Below are 25665 nucleotides of genomic sequence, written 5' to 3' on the forward strand. Positions count from 1 at the left end.
ACCACCACCTCCAACAACACCAACACCATCACCACATCCTCCAACAACACCAACACCATCAGACCACATCCTCCAACACCACCAACACCATCAGACCACATCCTCCAACAAAACCACCATCACCACATCCTCCAACAACACCACATCCTCCACCAACACCACCAACACCATCAGACCACATCATCCAAAAACACCACCAACACCATCAGACCACATCCTCCAACAACACCACCATCACCACATCCTCCAACAACACCACCAACACCATCAGACCACATCCTCCAACACCATCAGACCACATCCTCCAACACAATCAGACCACATCCTCCAACACAATCAGACCACATCCTCCAACACAATCAGACCACATCCTCCAACAACACCATCAGACCACATCCTCCAACACCAGACCACATCCTCCAACACCACCATCAGACCACATCCTCCAACACCACCATCAGACCACATCCTCCAACAACACCACCATCAGACCACATCCTCCAACAACACCACCATCAGACCACATCCTCCAACAACAGCAGACCACATCCTCCAACAACATCAGACCACATCCTCCAACAACACCACCATCAGACCACATCCTCCAACAACACCACCATCAGACCACATCCTCCAACACCATCAGACCACATCCTCCAACAACACCACCATCACCACATCCTCCAACAACACCACCATCACCACATCCTCCAACAACACCACCATCACCACATCCTCCAACAACACCACCATCACCACATCCTCCAACAACACCACCATCACCACATCCTCCAACAACACCACCATCACCACATCCTCCAACAACACCATCACCACATCCTCCAACAAGACCATCACCACATCCTCCACCAACACCATCACCTCATCCTCCAACAACACCACCAACACCATCAGACCACATCCTCCAACAACACCACCAACACCATCAGACCACATCCTCCAACAACCACCATCACCACATCCTCCAACAACACCACCATCACCTCATCCTCCAACAACACCACCATCACCACATCCTCCAACAACACCATCATCCCCTCCTCCAACAACACCTCCAACAACAAGACCATCACCACATCCTCCACCAACACCATCACCTCATCCTCCAACAACACCACCAACACCATCAGACCACATCCTCCAACAACACCATCACCTCCTCCTCCAACAACAACACCATCACCTCCTCCTCCAACAACAACACCATCACCTCCTCCTCCAACAACAACACCATCACCTCCTCCTTCAACAACAACACCATCACCTCCTCCTTCAACAACAACACCATCACCTCCTCCTTCAACAACAACACCATCACCTCCTCCTTCAACAACACCATCACCTCCTCCTTCAACAACACCATCACCTCATCCTCCAACACCACCACCACATCCATCAATTTGCTGAGTACAGTGTTTCAGGTAAATTTCACTGGTCATCCCCAAAGCCAACACTTCCTTTGGCCACCTTTCCTTACAGTTCTCTGCTGCCAATGACTGGAACAAATGGCAAAAATCTCGAAAGCTGGAGTCTCACGTCTCCCTCTCTAACTTTAAGCACCAGCTGTCAGAGCAGCTTACCGATCACCGTACCTGTACACAGCCCATCTGTAAATAGCCCACCCAACTACCTCATCCCCATATTGTTATTTATCCTCTTGTTCTTTTGCACCCCAGTATCTCTACTTGCACATCATCATCGGCACCTCTATCACTCCAGTGTTAATGCTAAATTGTAATTATTTCACCTCCATGACCTATTTATTCTCTTACCTCCCTACTCTTCTACATCTGCACACACCGTACATAGACTTCTCGTTAGTGTTATTGACTGCACGTTTGTTTGTGTGGAACTCTGTTGTTGTTGTCTGTGTCACACTGCTTTGCTTGATCTTGGCCAGGTCGCAGTTGTAAATGAGAACTTGTTCTCAACTAGCCTACCTGGTTAAATAAATAAAGGTGAAATAAAATAATTTATTATCCATCAGAACACAACAACACATCAGATACAGTAACAGGTTTGCAAAACAAATCTGTCCCGAGACGCCGCCACGCTGGTCCCGAGACCATTGGGGCTCAGACCATCTATTACAAATCAATATTTCAATCTGAAGGCAGTATGGTTTGAAGAGACTGAAATGAGACCGTATTTCAATCTGAAGGCAGTATGGTTTGAAGAGACTGAAATACCGTCTCGTTTCAATCTGAAGGCAGTATGGTTTGAAGAGACTGAAATAATGTCTCGTTTCAATCTGAAGGCAGTAAGGTTTGAAGAGACTGAAATACCGTCTCGTTTCAATCTGAAGGCAGTATGGTCTGAAGAGACTGAAATGAGAGATCTGAAGGCAGTATGGTTTGAAGAGACTGGCTCGTCGTTGGTCTATCTGAAGGCAGTATGGTTTGAAGAGACTGAAATATATTTTGGGGGCTGAAATCGTTTCTGAAATGAGACCCCGTGGTCTAGAAGGCAGTATGGTCTGAAGAGACTGAATATTTTTTGGGGCTAGAAGGCAGTATGGTCTGAAGAGACTGAATATTTTGGGGTGGTGGTCTAGAAGGCAGTATGGTCTGAAGAGACTGAATATTTTGGGGCTCGTCGTGTGGTCTAGAAGTGGTAGTGTGTACTGACCTTGGTGTGGTGCGTTGTAGAGGTGGTGGTGCTGAGCCAAGCCCAGCGAGGGGGGAGGAGGCTCCAGGTTACCCAGGGGGAGGTGGTAGGGGCTGGGGTACAGACCGCCTGGGAGAGGGGCGTAGCCTGGAAGAGCAACAACACACATCAGCTGGGTCGGTGCTGGGACAGAGCAAATACCTGCACTCCTTAGGCGGTGGGAACCCCAGGAATGGATAGCCCTACTACTGACCTCTGACCTGTAGACACACGGTTGACCTACTCTGCCTAAGAGAGATGTGCCTGTCTTCCCTCCAGGAAAGAGGACAGGAGGAGGGGTAGAAGTGGGGCAGGAGAGAGATGAGGGACGAGGAGAGAGAGACCTGAGGGACGAGGAGAGAGAGAGAGAGGACAGGAGGGAGGATAGAAGTGGGGCAAGAGAGAGCTGAGGAGAGAGAGAGGACAGGAGGAGGGATAGAAGTGGGGCAGAAGAGAGAGAGAACAGGAGGAGGGATAGAAGTGGGGCAGGAGAGAGAGAGGACAGGACAGGAGGAGGAGAGAGGACAGGAGCAGGAGAGAGAGGGGACAGGAGGAGAGAGGAGAGGAGGACAGGAGCAGGGAGAGAGAGGACAGGAGCAGGAGAGAGGACAGGAGCAGGAGAGAGAGAGACAGGAGAGAGAGGACAGGAGGAGGAGAGAGGACAGGAGCAGGAGAGAGAGGGGACAGGAGGAGGAGAGGAGCTTCAGATCTCAAGGCCATCAGACTGTTAAACAGCCACCACTAATCATTGAGTGGCTACTGCCAACACACTGTCAATGACACTGACTCTACTCCAGCCACTTTAATCATGTCCCAGGAATTGATGGGAAATATGTAAATATATCACCAGAGCCACTTTAAACAATGCTACCTTATATAATGTTACTTACCCTACATTGTTCATCTCATATGCATACGTTGATACTGTACTCTATATCATCGACTGCATCCTTATGTAATGACATGTATCACTAGCCACTTTAACTATGCCACTTGGTTTACATAGAACTTATCTCATATGTATATACTGTAGGATATCATCTACTGTATCTTGCCTATGCTGCTCTGTACCATCACTCATTCATATATCCTTATGTACATATTCTTTATCCCCTTACACTGTGTATGACAGTAGTTTTTTTGGAATTGTTAGTTAGATTACTTGCTCGTTATTACTGCATTGTCGGAACTAGAAGCACAAGGACAGGATTAACATCTGCTAACCATGTGTATGTGACAAATAAAATTTGATTTGATTTGATTTTTGAGAGAGGACAGGAGGAGGGATAGAAGTGGGGCAGGAGAGAGAGAGAACAGGAGGAGAGAGGACAGGAGCAGGAGAGAGAGGACAGGAGGAGGAGAGAGGACAGGAGCAGGAGAGAGGACAGGAGCAGGAGAGAGAGGGGACAGGAGGAGGAGAGGACAGGAGCAGGAGAGAGAGAGGACAGGAGGAGGAGAGGACAGGAGCAGGAGAGAGAGAGGACAGGAGGAGGAGAGAGAGGGGACAGTAGTGAAGCGAGCAGATAGGAACGCAGATAGAACACTGACAGAACATGAAGGACAGTCTGAAACAGTCCGTTACCTTCGTGGGCAGCAGCGTGTGAGGCCCAGAGCTGAGCCATCTGATTGGGTGATCTGTAGGCTGGGTCAGAGGTTAGGGGGGAGGGGCCGGAATAGCCCGGCAGGAAGGGACTGGAGGCTGCTGGGAAGGCATCACCTGGAGGGATGAGATACGGAGACATTGCAGCTTTATTGAGACGAGACACACAGACACATACAGTAGTCAATACAGACTGACATCATACTAGAGGTCGACAGATTATGACATCATCACACCCATCCAGAATACATCCCAGAGGCCTGGAGGAACAAGATCAAAACACTAAAGAGGACAACAACAGGAGAAAAAAAAGCCCCGTGGCCCTGAGTCTACTCTCCGAGGGTAAAGGCCCCGCGGCCCTGAGCCTACTCTCCGAGGGTAAAGGCCCCGCGGCCCTGAGCCTACTCTCCGAGGGTAAAAGCCACGCGGCCCTGAGCCTACTCTCCGAGGGTAAAGGCCCTGAGCCCACTCTCAGAGGGTAAAGGCCCTGAGCCTACTCTCCGAGGGTAAAGGCCCCGAGCCCACTCTCCGAGGGTAAAGGCCCTGAGCCCACTCTCCGAGGGTAAAGGCCCTGAGCCCACTCTCCGAGGGTAAAGGCCCTGAGCCCACTCTCCGAGGGTAAAGGCCCTGAGCCCACTCTCCGAGGGTAAAGGCCCTGAGCCCACTCTCCGAGGGTAAAGGCCCTGAGCCCACTCTCCGAGGGTAAAGGCCCTGAGCCCACTCTCCGAGGGTAAAGGCCCTGAGCCCACTCTCCGAGGGTAAAGGCCCTGAGCCCACTCTCCGAGGGTAAAGGCCCTGAGCCCACTCTCCGAGGGTAAAGGCCCTGAGCCCACTCTCCGAGGGTAAAGGCCCTGAGCCCACTCTCCGAGGGTAAAGGCCCTGAGCCCACTCTCCGAGGGTAAAGGCCCTGAGCCCACTCTCCGAGGGTAAAGGCCCTGAGCCCACTCTCCGAGGGTAAAGGCCCTGAGCCTACTCTCCGAGGGTAAAAGCCCCGTGGCCCTGAGCCTACTCTCCGAGGGTAAAGGCCCTGAGCCTACTCTCCAAGGGTAAAGGCCCCGCAGCCCTGAGCCTACTCTCCGAGGGTAAAGGCCCTGAGCCACTCTCCGAGGGTAAAGGCCCCGCAGCCCTGAGCCCACTCTCCGAGGGTAAAGAGCCCAGTCCCGAGGGTAAAGGCCCCGCGGCCCCTGAGCCCAGTCTCCGAGGGTAAAGGCCCCGCGGCCCTGAGCCCACTCTCCGAGGGTAAAGGCCCTGAGCCTACTCTCCGAGGGTAAAGGCCCTGAGCCCACTCTCCGAGGGTAAAGGCGGCCCTGAGCCCACTCTCCGAGGGTAAAAGCCCCGCGGCCCTGAGCCCACTCTCCGAGGGTAAAGGCCCTGAGCCCACTCTCCGAGGGTAAAGGCCCCGCGGCCCTGAGCCCACTCTCCGAGGGTAAAAGCCCCGCGGCCCTGAGCCCACTCTCCGAGGGTAAAGGCCCCGCGGCCCTGAGCCCAGTCTCCGAGGGTAAAGGCCCCGCGGCCCTGAGCCCAGTCTCCGAGGGTAAAGGCCCCGCGGCCCTGAGCCCAGTCTCCGAGGGTAAAGGCCCCGCCCCACGGCCCTGAGCCCAGTCTCCGAGGGTAAAGGCCCCGCCCCACGGCCCTGAGCCTACTCTCCGAGGGTAAAGGCCCCGCGGCCCTGAGCCTACTCTCCGAGGGTAAAGGCCCCGCGGCCCTGAGCCTACTCTCCGAGGGTAAAGGCCCTGAGCCCACTCTCCGAGGGTAAAGGCCCCGTGGCCCTGAGCCCACTCTCCGAGGGTAAAGGCCCTGAGCCTACTCTCAGAGGGTAAAGGCCCTGAGCCTACTCTCCGAGGGTAAAGGCCCTGAGTCTACTCTCCGAGGGTAAAGGCCCCGCGGCCCTGAGCCTACTCTCCGAGGGTAAAGGCCCTGAGCCTACTCTCCGAGGGTAAAGGCCCCGCGGCCCTGAGCCCACTCTCCGAGGGTAAAGGCCCAGCGGCCCTGAGCCCACTCTCCGAGGGTAAAGGCCCCGCGGCCCTGAGCCTACTCTCCAAGGGTAAAGGCCCCGCAGCCCTGAGCCTACTCTCCGAGGGTAAAGGCCCTGAGGGTGTCTCATGGGCACAAAACACAGTTCCATTTAACACCTCACACTGTACAGGTCACCAACTATTTGACATTTTGAACCCCTGAAGACAACGCAGCCAAGCCTCGGGGTTAGTGTGTGAGTGTGTGTGTGTGTGTGTGTGTGTGTGTGTGTGTGTTCCCCTGAGGGATGTGGAGACGTGTTTCCCTGAGTCTTCCTGCAGCTAAATCAGTGTATTAAACCTGCCACACACACCCATCTGTGCTTTGTAAATCTGTGCACACCCAGCAATCTAAATGACACACAGCCAGTTCTCTAAATAACACACACACACACACAACCAGTTCTCTAAATAACACACCATTCAGAACCAACACATCCTAAACTGGCACACACACACACAAACAGGTTAATGACTCTAAAGACAAATTCAGACCTGCTCCAACCACAAGCGCCTGAGTAGGTGTGTAAACCAGTAGAGTAGCTCCTAAGACCATCCTACTCAGTGAATTTCAGAAAAATTGAAAATAATGAAACACGTTTTTTTTTTTTTAGTTCAGAAAAAAAACGATAGTAAATATATTCACGTCACCAAATAACCCGATTAAAAATGTTTTGCAACGAAGGTCTACAGTAGCCTCAACAGCACTCTGTAAGGTAGCGTCACGGAACTGACATGTTGTCCACCTAATCAAAGGATCAGAGAATGAATCTAGTACTGAATGCAATAAACTCCAGCTAGCTAGCACTGCAATGCATTAAAATGTGGTTGACTCAAAAGAGAGAGACATTAGTTGAATAGTTATGAACAAATTAATTTATTCCACTTGAGAATCTGCAGAGAGCTATATTCCTTGTATTATTATACTAACTCATTAGTTCTAGGGAGCGATATTAACTATGATGTTAGCCAATATGGTGACATTGATAATGATGTTGACTGTGTGCAGCGGTTATGGTTATTTGAAACTCTTGTTTGCATGTGTTTGGACATTATGATCACACCCTAGAACAGCTAGATGCAGGCAAGAGTCTGGAATAATGATCACACCCTAGAACAGCTAGATGCAGGCAAGAGTCTGGAATAATGATCACACCCCTAGAACAGCTAGATGCAGGCAAGAGTCTGGACTAATGATCAAACCCCTAGAACAGCTAGATGCAGGCAAGAGTCTGGACTAATGATCACACCCCTAGAACAGCTAGATGCAGACAAGAGTTGACTAAAGATCACACCCTAGAACAGCAATATGCAGGCAAGAGTCTGGACTAATGATCACACCCTAGAACAGCTAGATGCAGACAAGAGTTGACTAAAGATCACACCCTAGAACAGCTAGATGCAGGCAAGAGTCTGGAATAATGATCACACCCTAGAACAGCTAGATGCAGGCAAGAGTCTGGACTAATGATCAAACCCCTAGAACAGCTAGATGCAGGCAAGAGTCTGGACTAATGATCACACCCCTAGAACAGCTAGATGCAGACAAGAGTCTGGACTAATGATCACACCCTAGAACAGCAATATGCAGGCAAGAGTCTGGACTAATGATCACACCCTAGAACAGCTAGATGCAGACAAGAGTTGACTAATGATCACACCCTAGAACAGCTAGATGCAGGCAAGAGTCTGGAATAATGATCACACCCTAGAACAGCTAGATGCAGGCAAGAGTCTGGAATAATGATCACACCCTAGAACAGCTAGATGCAGGCAAGAGTCTGGACACAGCTAGATGCAGGCAAGAGTCTGGACTAATGATCACACCCTAGAACAGCTAGATAGATAGAACAGCTAGATGCAGGCAAGAGTCTGGACTAATGATCACACCCTAGAACAGCTAGATGCAGGCAAGAGTCTGGAATAATGATCACACCCTAGAACAGCTAGATGCAGGCAAGAGTCTGGACTAATGATCACACCCCCAGAACAGCTAGATGCAGGCAAGAGTTGACTAATGATCACACCCTAGAACAGCTAGATGCAGACAAGACTTTTCAAGGCGATATTGTACGTGTCACTATCTCCTTCATTTGTCCAATGTGTCTCTCGACCAGTGTGCTCCTTCATAATAAACTTTTCATTCGTACGCTAGGTTGTAGCAACCTCATGATGGGTATAGGGGAAAATTATGTAAACCTGTCACTGTTACATTGAACTGGGTGAATATGAATGACAGTAACCTAAACCTATCACTGTTACATTGAACTGGGTGAATATGAATGACAGTAACCTAAACCTGTCACTGTTACATTGAACTGGGTGAATATGAATGACAGTATCCTAAACATATCACTGTTACATTGAACTGGGTGAATCAATATAAACCACTAGAGCTCCATCAATATAAACCACTAGAGCTCCATTAATATAAACCACTAGAGCTCCATTCATATAAACCACTAGAGCTCCACTCATATAAACCACTAGAGCTCCACTCATATAAACCACTAGAGCTCCACTCATATAAACCACTAGAGCTCCACTCATATAAACCACTAGAGCTCCACTCATATAAACCACTAGAGCTCCACTCATATAAACCACTAGAGCTCCACTCATATAAACCACTAGAGCTCCATCCATATAAACCACTAGAGCTCCATCCATATAAACCACTAGAGCTCCATCCATATAAACCACTAGAGCTCCATCCATATAAACCACTAGAGCTCCATCCATATAAACCACTAGAGCTCCACTCATATAAACCACTAGAGCTCCATTCATATAAACCACTAGAGCTCCATTCATATAAACCACTAGAGCTCCATTCATATAAACCACTAGAGCTCCATTCATATAAACCACTAGAGCTCCATTCATATAAACCACTAGAGCTCCACTCATATAAACCACTAGAGCTCCATTCATATAAACCACTAGAGCTCCATTCATATAAACCACTAGAGCTCCATTCATATAAACCACTAGAGCTCCATTCATATTAACCACTAGAGCTCCATTCATATAAACCACTAGAGCTCCATTCATATAAACCACTAGAGCTCCATTATAAAACACAAACCACAGAAGAAGAGAGGAGTAGGGAACGCTTACAGGCTGAGTCTCTCTGTTACCATGGCACCATGTCCACTGGTCAGCGCTCACACAGTGTGTCTTAGATGAATAGAGGGGAAACAAGATAGCATAAAGCTGTCACTGATAGAATGACCACAGAGCACACACACTATAAACACACACACTGCACCAACACACACACACTACACTGTACCAACACACACTAGACACACACACACACAGAGCACATTCATATAAACACACACACACACACACACACACACATATAAACACACACACACTCCACACACACACACACTGCACCACACACACACTGTACCAAACCACACACACACTACCAACACACAGCTCCATTCATACACAACACACACTGCACCACACACACACACACTGCACCCACACAACACACTGCACCAACACACACACTGTACACAACACACTGACACACACATTGCATACATACACCACAAGCTCCATTCATATAAACCACACAGCTCCTGTCACCAACCAGGGTTGGGCACGGGGTGGTGTGTGTGTCATGGCATGTTAAAATACCCACTGACGTCACTATCTGACAAACAACTCTGCCTCTAAACCACTACACACACAGCTCCATTCATAAAACCAGATAAAGCTCTTCATTCTGGAGAGGAGAAGGTGGGTCACCTGAGATAAAACTTCATTCAGAGGAGAAGGCAGGTCACCAGAGATAAATACCCTTCATTCTGGAGAGGAGAAGGTGGGTCACTGAGATAAATACACCGTCATTCTGGAGAGGACACAGATCCAGGTGAGTCACTAGAGATAAATACCCGTCATTCTGGAGAGGACCAGAAGGTGAGTCACTAGAGATAAATATCCTTCATTCTGAGAGGAGAGGAGAAGGTGGGTACCAAGAGATAAATACCCTTCATTCTGGAGAGGAGAGGATGTGGGTCACTAGAGATAAATACCCTTCATTCTGGAGGAGAAGGAGGTCACTAGAGATAAATATCCTTCATTCTGGAGAGGAGAGGAGAAGGTGGGTCACTAGAGATAAATACCCTTCATTCTGGAGAGGAGAAGAAAAGGTGAGTCACTAGAGATAAATATCCTTCATTCTGGAGAGGAGAAGGTGGGTCACTAGAGATAAATATCCTTCATTCTGGAGAGGAGAGGAGAAGGTGAGTCACTAGCGATAAATATCCATTCTGGAGAGGAGAAGATGGGTCACCAGAGATAAATATCCTTCATTCTGGAGAGGAGAAGGTGGGTCACTAGAGATAAAAACCCTTCATTCTGGAGAGAAGGTGAGTCACTAGAGATAAATATCCTTCATTCTGGAGAGGAGAAGGTGGGTCACTAGAGATAAATACCCGTCATTCTGGAGAGGAGAGGAGAAGGTGAGTCACTAGAGATAAATATCCTTCATTCTGGAGAGGAGAGGAGAAGGTGGGTCTCAAGAGATAAATACCCTTCATTCTGGAGAGGAGAGGATGTGGGTCACTAGAGATAAATACCCTTCATTCTGGAGGAGAAGGAGGTCACTAGAGATAAATATCCTTCATTCTGGAGAGGAGAGGAGAAGGTGGGTCACTAGAGATAAATACCCTTCATTCTGGAGAGGAGAAGAAAAGGTGAGTCACTAGAGATAAATATCCTTCATTCTGGAGAGGAGAAGAAAAGGTGAGTCACTAGAGATAAATATCCTTCATTCTGGAGAGGAGAAGGTGGGTCACTAGAGATAAATATCCTTCATTCTGGAGAGGAGAAGATGGGTCACTAGAGATAAATATCCTTCATTCTGGAGAGGAGAAGGTGGGTCACTAGAGATAAAAACCCTTCATTCTGAGAGAGAAGGTGAGTCACTAGAGATAAATATCCTTCATTCTGGAGAGGAGAAGGTGGGTCACTAGATATAAATATCCTTCATTCTGGAGAGGAGAGGAGAAGGTGGGTCACTAGATATAAATATCCTTCATTCTGAAGAGGAGAGGAGAAGGTGGGTCTCAAGAGATAAACACCCTTCATTCTGGAGAGGAGAGGATGTGGGTCACTAGAGATAAATACCCTTCATTCTGGAGGAGAAGGAGGTCACTAGAGATAAATATCCTTCATTCTGGAGAGGAGAGGAGAAGGTGGGTCACTAGAGATAAATACCCTTCATTCTGGAGAGGAGAAGAAAAGGTGAGTCACTAGAGATAAATATCCTTCATTCTGGAGAGGAGAAGGTGGGTCACTAGACGTCACCGGCCTATTAGCTGCCAATTGTTTTTCCTCCCCCTCCTTGTAAGTGGTAGCACCTGTGAGAGGTTAATTAGTTTGTCACACATTGTAACCTTCGGCTCTGTTGTGTTTTTGTATGTTGAGCACTTTTGTTTTTGGATAAATATCCTTCATTCTGGAGAGGAGAAGGTGGGTCACTAGAGATAAATATCCTTCATTCTGGAGAGGAGAGGAGAAGGTGAGTCACTAGCGATAAATATCCTTCATTCTGGAGAGGAGAAGATGGGTCACCAGAGATAAATATCCTTCATTCTGGAGAGGAGAAGGTGGGTCACGAGAGATAAATATCCTTCATTCTGGAGAGGAGAAGGTGGGTCACCAGAGATAAATATCCTTCATTCTGGAGAGGAGAAGGTGGGTCACTATAGATAAATATCCTTCATTCTGGAGAGGAGAAGGTGGGTCACTATAGATAAATATCCTTCATTCTGGAGAGGAGAAGGTGGGTCACTATAGATAAATATCCTTCATTCTGGAGAGGAGAAGGTGGGTCACTAGAGATAAATACCCTTCATTCTGGAAAGGAGAGGAGAGGATGTGGGTCACTAGAGAGATAAATATCCTTCATTCTGGAGAGGAGAAGGTGGGTCACTAGAGATAAATACCCTTCATTCTGGAGAGGAGAGGAGAGGATGTGGGTCACTAGAGATATAAATACCCTTCATTCTGGAGAGGAGAAGCAACCAGAGGATATTTATCTGAAATTCCACACAAAAAACTTCAACAAAAACTGTGTGTGTGAACAAAATGGCTCCTCTCATGGAAAAGTATTTCAACTGCCAGACTGCGCTGCAACACACACACCTCACCTCTAATCCCCCACAGCTACAAATCACACAAGTGTTTAGAGATGGTTGTGGAGCTGAGAAAACATATCACTTCTGATGACTAGCAAGAAAACACACACACGTAAACACTAACACACACACACACGTAAACACTAACACACACACATTCCCCTGTCCTCACCACGCTCTCTAGATGGTTCTACCCCTCCCACCAGTAAACACTAACGATGAGTCCAAACAACAACAGCCTCCCCTTGCCGGGCGCCAAACAACAACAACAACGGCCTCCCCTTGCCGGGCGCCAAACAACAACGGCCTCTTGCTAGGCGCTAAACAACAACGGCCTCTTGCTAGGCGCTAAACAACAACGGCCTCTTGCTAGGCGCTAAACAACAACGGCCTCTTGCTAGGTGCTAAACAACAACGGCCTCTTGCTAGGCGCTAAACAACAACGGCCTCTTGCTAGGCGCTAAACAACAACGGCCTCTTGCTAGGCGCTAAACAACAACAGCCTCTTGCTAGGCGCTAAACAACAACAGCCTCTTGCTAGGCGCTAAACAACAACGGCCTCTTGCTAGGCGCTAAACAACAACGGCCTCTTGCTAGGCGCTAAACAACAACGGCCTCTTGCTAGGTGCTAAACAACAACAGCCTCTTGCTAGGCGCTAAACAACAACGGCCTCTTGCTAGGCGCTAAACAACAACGGCCTCTTGCTAGGCGCTAAACAACAACGGCCTCTTGCTAGGCGCTAAACAACAACGGCCTCTTGCTAGGCGCTAAACAACAACGGCCTCTTGCTAGGTGATAAACAACAACGGCCTCTTGCTAGGTGCTAAACAACAACGGCCTCTTGCTAGGCGCTAAACAACAACGGCCTCTTGCTAGGTGATAAACAACAACGGCCTCTTGCTAGGTGATAAACAACAACAGCCTCTTGCTAGGTGATAAACAACAACAGCCTCTTGCTAGGTGATAAACAACAACAGCCTCTTGCTAGGTGATAAACAACAACAGCCTCTTGCTAGGTGATAAACAACAACAGCCTCTTGCTAGGTGATAAACAACAACAGCCTCTTGCTAGGTGATAAACAACAACAGCCTCTTGCTAGGTGCTAAACAACAACAGCCTCTTGCTAGGTGATAAACAACAACAGCCTCTTGCTAGGCGCTAAACAACAACGGCCTCTTGCTAGGTGATAAACAACAACAGCCTCTTGCTAGGTGATAAACAACAACAGCCTCTTGCTAGGTGATAAACAACAACAGCCTCTTGCTAGGTGATAAACAACAACAGCCTCTTGCTCGGTGATAAACAACAACAGCCTCTTGCTAGGTGATAAACAACAACAGCCTCTTGCTAGGTGATAAACAACAACAGCCTCTTGCTCGGTTCTCACTTGAATTAAAGGGTAACTTCACCCAAAAATGGAAATGTCTCAGATTTTCCCCCAAACCTCAGTAGTGGTCTCCTGGTGTGGTTTGAGCATCGTTGTGGAGAAAAGCAATATTGGATTTTCTATTAAAACAACGTGCGTTTGAGAGTGAAAACCCTGAACCCTGGAAAAACAAAACCTGGAATACATTTTTTCAAGTTCATGTGGGCTATTTACTTACTTTTCAGTTTTTATGAAATACATCATTTGAAGAACAAACATTGTGGCAAATTCATATCTTGCATTAAAACTGGAAATAAGACTAATCTCAAAGGTTACATAAAATTATATATTTTTAAAAGGTCTAATGTTCTCTTTGAGAATAGTCCAAAACAACAATACGCTTTTTTTTTTTAAAAATGTAGTCACATGCACAGTAGTATTTATTGCACGGTAATACCAACATTTCAGAATACCGTAGTAACCGTTTCCTACGACACTCCCGACCGATCAATAACAAACCCGCTGTTGAAATCCTGTTGAATTTAAACCCAACTGCCACTTGTCTCTTGAACGCGCGCGCAGGTCCAACGTCCCTCTTCGCTTTCATGCGCAGATCACGTGTTGCAGCTGTAATCCACGCGCTAACCTCCACTACCAGCCTTCAGTCGCTCGCGTCTCTCCGTCCCCCTCTTCATAAACATCTATTCTTCCGTCAGCGTTGGCGAGTAGGGATGCAGACACCAGACCCTGATGAGTCATCGGTTGTTAGATTTCTACATTCCTTACATTGCTGGCTTCGCTCACTGCTCCAATGTTGATACAATGTATCATTTCATCTGTTATAACCAAGAGCACAGACCAGTCTGAGTTGACTTTATGTTGATACAATGTATCATTTCATCTGTTATAACCAAGAGCACAGACCAGTCTGAGTTGACTTTATGTTGATACAATGTATCATTTCATCTGTTATAACCAAGAGCACAGACCAGTCTGAGTTGACTTTATGTTGATACAATGTATCATTTCATCTGTTATAACCAAGAGCACAGGCCAGTCTGAGTTGACTTTATGTTGATACAATGTATCATCTGTTTAACCAAGAGCACAGACCAGTCGGTTATAACCAATGAGCACAGACCAGTCTGAGTTGACTTTATGTTGATACAATGTATCATTTTATCGGTTATAACCAAGAGCACAGACCAGTCTGAGTTGACTTTATGTTGATACAATGTATCATTTCATCGGTTATAACCAAGAGCACAGACCAGTCTGAGTTGACTTTATGTTGATACAATGTATCACTTCTGTTATGACCCAAGAGCACAGAGTCCTTTATGTTGATACAATGTATCATTTAATCTGTTATAACCAAGAGCACAGACCAGTCTGAGTTGACTTTATGTTGATACAATGTATCATTTCATCACGTTATAACCAAGAGCACAGTCCAGTCTGAGTTGACTTTATGTTGATACAATGTATCATTTCATCGTTATAACCCAGAGCACAGACCAGTCTCCAGTTGGTTATATAAAATGATCATTTCATCGTTATAACCAGAGGTCTGGACCAGGGTTATATGAATATGACCCACGTTACCAGAGGTCTGGTCTCCAGGGTTATATAAATATGACCCACGTTACCAGAGGTCTGGTCTCCAGGGTTATATAAATATGACCCACGTTACCAGAGGTCTGGTCTCCAGGGTTATATAAATATGACCCACGTTACCAGAGGTCTGGTCTCCAGGGTTATATGAATATGACCCACGTTACCAGAGGTCCGGTCTCCAGGGTTATATGAATATGACCCACGTTACCAGAGGTCTGGTCTCCAGGGTTATATAAATATGACCCACGTTACCAGAGGTCTGGTCTCCAGGGTTATATAAATATGACCCACGTTACCAGAGGTCTGGTCTCCAGGGTTATATAAATATGACCCACGTTACCAGAGGTCTGGTCTCCAGGGTTATATAAATGTTCGGTATGTACTGCCGTAGAGGTCACGGTTCGGTGTACTGCCATCGAGGTCACGGTTCGGTGTGTACTGCCGTAGAGGTCACGGTTCGGTATGTACTGCCGTAGAGGTCACGGTTCGGTATGTACTGCTGTAGAGGTCACGGTTCGGTATGTACTGCCGTCGAGGCCACGGTTCGGTATGTACTGCTGTAGAGGTCACGGTTCGGTATGTACTGCCGTCGAGGCCACGGTTCGGTATGTACTGCTGTAGAGGTCACAGTTCGGTATGTACTGCCGTCGAGGCCACGGTTCGGTATGTACTGCCGGCGAGGTCACGGTTCGATATGTACTGCAGTCGAGGTCACGGTTCGGTTTCGGTAAAGCGGAAAAACGCCAAAAGTTACTGTAGCATTTTGTTGTTTATTTAAGAAAATCCATAAGCGTTGGTTCTTCCCTGATTCCATATATGATCAGTTGGTACATCCCTGATTCCATATGTGATCAGTTTGTACATCCCTGATTCCATATGTAATCAGTTGGTACAGCCCTGATTCCATATGTGATCAGTTGGTACATCCCTGATTCCATATGTGATCAGTTGGTACATCCCTGATTCCATATGTGATCAGTTGGTACATCCCTGATTCCATATGTGATCAGTTGGTACATCCCTGATTCCATATGTGATCAGTTGGTACATCCCTGATTCCATACGTGATCAGTTGGTACATCCCTGATTCCATACGTGATCAGTTGGTACATCCCTGATTCCATACATGATCAGTTGGTACATCCCTGATTCCATATATGATCAGTTGGTACATCCCTGATTCCATATGATCAGTTGGTACATCCCTGATTCCATATGATCAGTTGGTACATCCCTGATTCCATATGATCAGTTGGTACATCCCTGATTCCATATATGATCAGTTGGTACATCCCTGATTCCATATGATCAGTTGGTACATCCCTGATTCCATATGATCAGTTGGTACATCCCTGATTCCATATATGATCAGTTGGTACATCCCTGATTCCATATGATCAGTTGGTACATCCCTGATTCCATATATGATCAGTTGGTACATCCCTGATTCCATATGATCAGTTGGTACATCCCTGATTCCATATATGATCAGTTGGTACATCCCTGATTCCATATGATCAGTTGGTACAGCCCTGATTCCATATGATCATGACTCGTCTAAGGCCTGCTGAGAGGTACAATCAGGAATGTCAACACGGTATGTTCTTAAATGAAAAAACCAAACGAAAACACATTTATCCTCATCAACACTGGAATGAAGGGCAGCATGTGAAATCACTACGGAAAACACGACTCAGACATTGAACAGGCCTGTACTGTACTATAATATTTTACCACAAAGATTATTATAAATGTACACTACTCATAAAGGGGAGGTGTCTGTAGCGCGGTGTGTCTGATTTCCCACTACGGGGTCATGTGGTGTCACTGTTAGGTACCTCTCTGGAGGTCAGTTCATCTGTAGTAAGGCCAACACAGGGTGCACCCCACTACGGGGTCATGTGATGTCACTGTTAGGTACCTCTCTGGAGGTCAGTTCATCTGTAGTAAGGCCAACACAGGGTGCACCCCACTACGGGGTCATGTGATGTCACTGTTAGGTACCTCTCTGGAGGTCAGTTCATCTGTAGTTAGGCCAACACAGGGTGCATTGGCCAATTCATTGACCACTTTAGCTTGCTTAAGTGGTCAATGAATTGTCTAGTACTCAGAGAATGGACCCATATCCACAGATAGAAACATGTCTAGTACTCAGAGAACGGGCCCCTATCCACACTAGAAACATGTCTAGTACTCAGAGAACGGACCCCTATCCACAGATAGACACATAATCCACTGTAAAAGGGCTGCCTGAATGCAGAGGGGGAAGTTGATTATCTTGTTGAGTTTCTGTCTTGCTCCGGCGGTATGAATTCTGGGGTTGATTGTCGGCTCTAACGGATCAACATGTTGGAGGCGTTGGCAGCTGCACAGCCGATTCTAGTTGAGCAGCTGAGAGACGGTTTACATTCGATCCACCACTCTGTCCCATCGCAAAGATCTATCCAGTTATCTTAGAGGAACTCAATACTATCTTTGAGGAAGTGCATACTGGCTACGGCGTCTGAAAATGGACAAACAGTACTATTGCTCTTCTTTTTTTCCTTCTTGTTTTTCCCCAAGTGAAGGTCTTTTAAGGGAATATGAGAGGACACTCGTTGGGTTGTCCTAGCCAGCCACCAGCTGAACTGAGGCTGAGGCCTTTACACTGACACACACACTGCTGCTACTGTTTAGCATCTATCCTGTTGCTTAGTCACTTTACCCCTACCTATATGTACATAGCTACCTCAAGTACCTCGTACCCCTGCACATCGACTCGGTGATCTCTGTATATCAAATGTATTTTATAAAGCCCTTCTTACATCAGCTGATATCTCAAAGTGCTGTGCAGAACCCCAGTCTAAAACTTCCCAAACAGCAAGCAATGCAGGTGTAGAAGCACAGTGGCTAGGAAAAACTCCCTAGAAAGGTCAGAACCTAGGAAGAAACCTAGAGAGGAACCATGTTATTACCTGGTACTCCCTGTATATAGCCATGTTATTACCTGGTACTTCCTGTATATAACCATGTTATTACCTGGTACTTCCTGTATATAACCATGTTATTACCTGGTACTTCCTGTATATAGCCATGTTATTACCTGGTACTTCCTGTATATAACCATGTTATTACCTGGTACTTCCTGTATATAGCCATGTTATTACCTGGTACTTCCTGTATATATATAGCCATGTTATTACCTGGTACTTCCTGTATATATGTTATTACCATACTTCCTTATTACCTGGTACTTCCTGTATATAACCATGTTATTACCTGGTACTTCCTGTATATAGCCATGTTATTACCTGGTACTTCCTGTATATAACCATGGTATTACATGGTACTTCCTGTATATAGCCATGTTATTACCTGATACTCCTGTATATAGCCATGTTATTACCTGGTACTTCCTGTATATAGCCATGTTATTACCTGGTACTTCCTGTATATAGCCATGTTATTACCTGGTACTTCCTGTATATAGCCATGTTATTACCTGGTACTTCCTGTATATAGCCATGTTATTACCTGGTACTTCCTGTATATAGCCATGTTATTACCTGGTACTTCCTGTATAGAGCCATGTTATTACCTGGTACATCCTGGTACTTCCTGTATAGAGCCACGTTATTATCTGGTACTTAAGCATGTGACAGATACAATGTGAGTGATTTGACACCTCTGTATTGTCCCCTACCTGATATGCTTGTTCCTCACAACTGTTCTGTGAAGTGTCATTACATTAACCTACATAAAGCCTATATATATATATATATATATATCTGTGAAGTGTCATTACTACATTAACCTACATAAAGCCTAATATATATATATATATCTGTGAAGTGTCATTACATTAACCTACATAAAGCCTAATATATATATTTATATCTGTGAAGTGTCATTACATTAACCTACATAAAGCCTATATATATATATATATCTGTGAAGTGTCATTACATTAACCTACATAAAGCCTATATATATATATATATATATCTGTGAAGTGTCATTACATTAACCTACATAAAGCCTATATATATATATATTTATATCTGTGAAGTGTCATTACTACATTAACCTACATAAAGCCTAATATATATATTTATATCTTGTGAAGTAGATAGATAGATAGATAGATAGATAGATAGATAGATAGATAGATAGATAGATAGATAGATAGATAGATAGATAGATAGATAGATAGATAGATCTTACTGTGATGTGGATGGAGGTTCATGACCGTTGGAAGGAATTTCCCGACGTGGAGGTTTGCTGGGTGCCCTGTGCCCAAGTGTCCGGGCGAGGGAGGGATCCTCCTGGCTGCTGCAGCAGCTCCGAGTCGGTGGGTCTCCATGGCCAACAGGGGAGGGGGAACATGGACAGACCGAGGGGGTCCGAAATCTCGGCCATCCATTCTCCAGTGTGTGGGGGGGGTAGTGGAGCGTCCGGAGCTAGCACTGTGTCCGGGATAGTGTTCCCAAAGAGCCGCTAAAGGCTAGGCTGGCGGTGGGTCTCCCTGTGGATCCATGACCATCGACATCCTGACCTATAAAAACACCAAGCAAATCGCTTGACATACAATCACACCGTACGTCTGTCTCTGGCGAGGTCAGATCATAAGACTAGTAACAGAAGGGTTTTTGGGGGGGATTTTCAGTCGTTTTTTTACCCAAGAGCCTACCGGAATCTACGGAGCTCGGTCCATTAGAGGGGTAATGACGCAGTTTGGAAAAACACTTTAAAAACTTAATTTACAATCTTCCATAAACGCGCAAATGGGAATAACGGTTAAGCGGTTGTAGAGACCCTTCATATGAGCCACTGTGTGCTAATAATAATAATATGATTATTGAAAAGGTTTAGTTGACCAGCTGCGTTTCTTCCGCGACTCTCGGGCAGACGGTGAAGCCGTCGCTCTTCCCGCTGACGGGGCAGGGGACTGAGCGGTTAGTTGGAACAGACTGGAGGTATCAGGATCCCAATGATCCAAAAAAAAACGCTCAGCCAAAAACACTCGTCGTCAAATGGATTCCTTCTATAATATGGATTCCTTCTAGAATAGCCTCGATGGCCGAGTTGTTCCGCCAGCCCTGAACCAGCCAGCTCCACCGACCAAAGGCTCCATATGAAACCAATACACCGTAAATATCACAGGCGCATCAAATATATATTAAAACCAATAGAGATAAATACGGTTGCAGAAGAGCCCGTCTCGTTGATCAGAAGAGTTTAGCGGTGTGTTGGAGCCTCTTGATCCGCAGTTAGTGTTAAGATATCCCCGAGGCCGCCTGGAGGATCTGACCCCAGCCCGTTCACACCCAGACGGCTGTTCACACCACTCCTCGGCGACCGTGTGTTGGTCACGGAAAAGGTTTCAAATGTAAGAAAACACTATTTCTATAAAGATTAGATGGCAGCCTACTGCCGAGTCTGTTTAGTTGGTGTGTATTTACAACACACTAAACAGCCCGATAAATAACATTTAATGTGTGTTTTATGCCAAATGCAGCCAAGCGAGTAGACTCGGCTAGTCTCGCGTTGTTTTTAATGTAGAATAATTATCTAAACGGTAGTCTTGAATGACTCTTATGTAGGCGATCTGAAACGTTAAAACATAACAATTAAAAAACGGACTTTTCGTGCTGGAAAAGAAAACCTGAATGGTCAACTCGTCCAAATCATCCGTAATTAATCCCAGGTTTCTCAGCAGTTGCTTCTTGTTGTGGACTACATACAGTCTGCTTAGGTACAGGTTACCAAAACGCTATTTGAGCGTTATAAAAAATAAATATACGCTAAAAGTCTAATTAAAAGTAAAATAATAATTTTTCATAAACAACGGGCTAAATGTTGAATTTTAACCTTCAACCTGGCAGAGTGGCGTGTTGCCTGGTCACACCGCGGATTTTTGAGTCGTGGCAGGCAGCAGATCTGATCAAATATTATTTTTTAAATCACATTATTTGGACGGTTTATATTTCTATAAAGATGCGATAATATTTGATTCCGAGGCACCGAGACACCCGGTTAGTGGAGGGGTGCAGTGCTGCAGGCCATGCGGCGCAGGGAGAGGCTCCGGCGGCCACGTTTCAAACTTTTCTCAGGTCCATTATTATGAAACTAAACTTTAAAGCAGTAAACGCTGCTGTTCTCCTGTATCTAACAACGAGCAGATCCAACAACAACGTTTCAAAGTAACGATAAACACAGCCACCCCCCGCCTTTTTTTTTACTGATTAACCTTTAAGCAGAAACATGTTAAAACAGTTTTTTTTAACCAGGTTTTGCGATATTAGGCGACGAGAGTGACAGTACGGAGAACAAGTTAGCCTCTTACTTGAGAAGGAAACGTGTTTAGAAACCAGTAAAATCCGTATTTTGGTCTGAATCGATCCTTTGGTTCTGTACTGTTATCAGGCCGTTCTGTTCTGTGGTCCATCTGGGCCGTCCTAAAGGAGCGGGGGGGGGACAAGGCCCCTCGTCAGACCATTAAAATCCTCCGCAATGAAACGCGCATTGTTTTTACAAGGACCTCCGCAACTCACTCTCTGATTGGCCGAGGGAGGTGTCAGTCACCCGGATGTATACACTTGGGTCCAGCGCCAACTCTATAAAAACCAATTATGGCCCAAGGAGTCTGACTGTTTCAAATGGCCCCTGCCTTCAAAAACAAGCAGTGGGAATTTTGGGGGGGGAGTCGGTTTCCAGGCGGCCCTGGTGTTCCTTGCTGATAGAACAAGTCTGTGTAGAGAGTTTTCAGGACCGCAGCAGAGACTCACACAGCTCTGCAGTCAGGCAGGAGGGGGGGCGACTCTGGCCCGTTAAACGCAATAAATGCTGTTATAGTGTGTAGGGGCGTTACAAGCAGTGTTATGGGTGTTAATGTAACAGCTGTTTGACCGTGATGCATTATGGTCTGTAATGGCACCTATATGCAAGGGGAGGGGTGTAGGCTATATGTTTATCACGGTGCTTAAGGCATAAAACACAACTTGTTAAATCAAACCCTCTCAACATTCTAAATAACCCATAACCCATCTCTCACAGCCCTAATCCCATCCACAGGTCTCTACCCATCAAACCCTCTCAACATTCTAAATAACCCATAACCCATCTCTCACAGCCCTAATCCCATCCACAGGTCTCTACCCATCAAACCCTCTCAACATTCTAAATAACCCATAACCCATCTCTCACAGCCCTAATCCCATCCACAGGTCTCTACCCATCAAACCCTCTCAACATTCTATATAACCCATAACCCATCTCTCACAGCCCTAATCCCATCCACAGGTCTCTACCCATCAAACCCTCTCAACATTCTATATAACCCATAACCCATCTTACAGCCCTAATCCCATCCACAGGTCTCTACCCATCAAACCCTCTCAACATTCTAATAACCCATAACCCATCTCTCACAGCCCTAATCCCATCCACAGGTCTCTACCCATCAAACCCTCTCAACATTCTAAATAACCCATAACCCATCTCTCACAGCCCTAATCCCATCCACAGGTCTCTACCCATCAAACCCTCTCAACATTCTAATAACCCATAACCCATCTTCACAGCCCTAATCCCATCCACAGGTCTCTACCCATCAAACCCTCTCAACATTCTAAATAACCCATAACCCATCTCTCACAGCCCTAATCCCATCCACAGGTCTCTACCCATCAAACCCTCTCAACATTCTAAATAACCCATAACCCATCTCTCACAGCCCTAATCCCATCCACAGGTCTCTACCCATCAAACCCTCTCAACATTCTAAATAACCCATAACCCATCTCTCACAGCCCTAATCCCATCCACAGGTCTCTACCCATCAAACCCTCTCAACATTCTAAATAACCCATAACCCATCTCTCACAGCCCTAATCCCATCCACAGGTCTCTACCCACTCAGACTCAACCTAGCTGCTGACAAAAAAATATTATAGATTAGATTCTAAGGACAGTTACCTTTAATTCCTATTGGACCACAGGACCAGAGTTACCTTTAATTAATATTGGACCACAGGACCAGAGTTACCTTTAATTCCTATTGGCCCACAGGACCAGAGTTACCTTTAATTCCTATTGGACCACAGGACCAGAGTTACCTTTAATTCCTATTGGACCACAGGACCAGAGTTACCTTTAATTACTATTGGACCACAGGACCAGAGTTACCTTTCATTCCTATTGGACCACAGGACCAGAGTTACCTTTAATTAATATTGGACCACAGGACCAGAGTTACCTTTAATTCCTATTGGCCCACAGGACCAGAGTTACCTTTAATTCCTATTGGTCCACAGGACCAGAGTTACCTTTAATTCCTATTGGACCACAGGACCAGAGTTACCTTTAATTCCTATTGGACCACAGGACCAGAGTTACCTTTAATTCCTATTGGCCCACAGGACCAGAGTTACCTTTAATTCCTATTGGCCCACAGGACCAGAGTTACCTTTAATTCCTATTGGCCCACAGGACCAGAGTTACCTTTAATTCCTATTGGACCACAGGACCAGAGTTACCTTTAATTCCTATTGGCCCACAGGACCAGAGTTACCTTTAATTCCTATTGGCCCACAGGACCAGAGTTACCTTTAATTCCTATTGGCCCACAGGACCAGAGTTGGATGACATATCTACATCAACCAATGGTTGTGCTCGTGTAACGGATGTGAAATGGCTAGCTAGTTAGCGCTAAATAGCGTTTCAATCGGTGACGTCACTTGCTCTGAGACCTTGAAGTAGTGGTTCCCCTTGCTCTGCAAGGGCCGCGGCTTTTGTGGAGCGATGGGTAACGATGCTTCGAGGGTGACTGTTGTTGATGTGTGCAGAGGGTCCCTGGTTCGCGCCCGGGTATGGGCGAGGGGACGGTCTAAAGTTATACTGTTACACTCCCCTGCTCAGAAGTTTTCATGCATCAACCAATGGTTGACGTGCCACGTCATCAACGGTGTCATCGACTGCCAGATCTCTATAAGATATGATGTGGTTAGCTGATAGGTAAAATACCTTTCCAGGCGTTGTAAGACCTGTCAGGCATCAGCAAGGAGGACTGTTCCCACTGAGACAGAGGCCCGTAGAACGTAAAAGGAGGAGGAGAGGTCATTTAGAAGGATCCTCATTAACTACTGAACATGCAGCTACTCTACCTGGGGTCAACGTGACGTCTACAGATCATATCTTCTCAGTCTGTACAATAGTCAGAAATAGACACGAAGAAGAGTCTACTGCTCGTGTTGAAGAAGAGTCTACTGCTAGTGTTGAAGAAGAGTCTACTGCTCGTGTTGAAGAAGAGTCTACTGCTCGTGTTGAAGAAGAGTCTACTGCTAGTGTTGAAGAAGAGTCTACTGCTCGTGTTGAAGAAGAGTACTGCTAGTGTTGAAGAAGAGTCTACTGCTAGTGTTGAAGAAGAGTCTACTGCTAGTGTTGTCCATTAAGAGAAGAGTCTACTGCTAGTGTTGAAGAAGAGTCTACTGCTAGTGTTGAAGAAGAGTCTACTGCTAGTGTTGAAGAAGAGTCTACTGCTAGTGTTGAAGAAGAGTCTACTGCTAGTGTTGAAGAAGAGTCTACTGCTAGTGTTGAAGAAGAGTCTACTGCTAGTGTTGAAGAAGAGTCTACTGCTGGTGTTGAAGAAGAGTCTACTGCTAGTGTTGAAGAAGAGTCTACTGCTAGTGTTGAAGAAGAGTCTACTGCTAGTGTTGAAGAAGAGTCTACTGCTAGTGTTGAAGAAGAGTCTACTGCTTGTGTTGAAGAAGAGTCTACTGCTGGTGTTGAAGAAGAGTCTACTGCTAGTGTTGAAGAAGAGTCTACTGCTTGTGTTGAAGAAGAGTCTACTGCTAGTGTTGAAGAAGAGTCTACTGCTAGTGTTGAAGAAGAGTCTACTGCTAGTGTTGAAGAAGAGTCTACTGCTAGTGTTGAAGAAGAGTCTACTGCTAGTGTGTTGAAGAAGAGTCTACTGCTCGTGTTGAAGAAGAGTCTACTGCTCGTGTTGAAGAAGAGTCTACTGCTAGTGTTGAAGAAGAGTCTACTGCTAGTGTTGAAGAAGAGTCTACTGCTAGTGTTGAAGAAGAGTCTACTGTCTACTGTGTTGAAGAAGAGTCTACTGCTAGTGTTGAAGAAGAGTCTACTGCTGAAGAAGTGTCTACTGCTCGTGTTGAAGAAGAGTCTACTGCTAGTGTTGAAGAAGAGTCTACTGCTAGTGTTGAAGAAGAGTCTACTGCTAGTGTTGAAGAAGAGTCTAAGT

General features: G+C 46.1%; 1 protein-coding gene across 1 annotated transcript in view; it reads right to left on the reverse strand.

Moving 5' to 3' along the window:
* LOC112240027 (trinucleotide repeat-containing gene 18 protein-like) overlaps positions 1-21902 on the reverse strand; it is an 89673-nt gene extending 67771 nt beyond the window's left edge. Inside the window, 4 exon segments of the mRNA XM_042315228.1 lie at positions 2650-2775; positions 4250-4384; positions 19632-19962; positions 21754-21902. Of these exon segments, the coding sequence (XP_042171162.1) occupies positions 2650-2775; positions 4250-4384; positions 19632-19830 (460 nt within the window). The 5' untranslated portion in view covers positions 19831-19962; positions 21754-21902.
* Between the last annotated feature and the right edge of the window lie 3763 nt (positions 21903-25665).

Source organism: Oncorhynchus tshawytscha, unplaced genomic scaffold, assembly GCF_018296145.1.
Source record: "Oncorhynchus tshawytscha isolate Ot180627B unplaced genomic scaffold, Otsh_v2.0 Un_contig_1921_pilon_pilon, whole genome shotgun sequence".
NCBI lineage: Eukaryota > Metazoa > Chordata > Actinopteri > Salmoniformes > Salmonidae > Oncorhynchus > Oncorhynchus tshawytscha.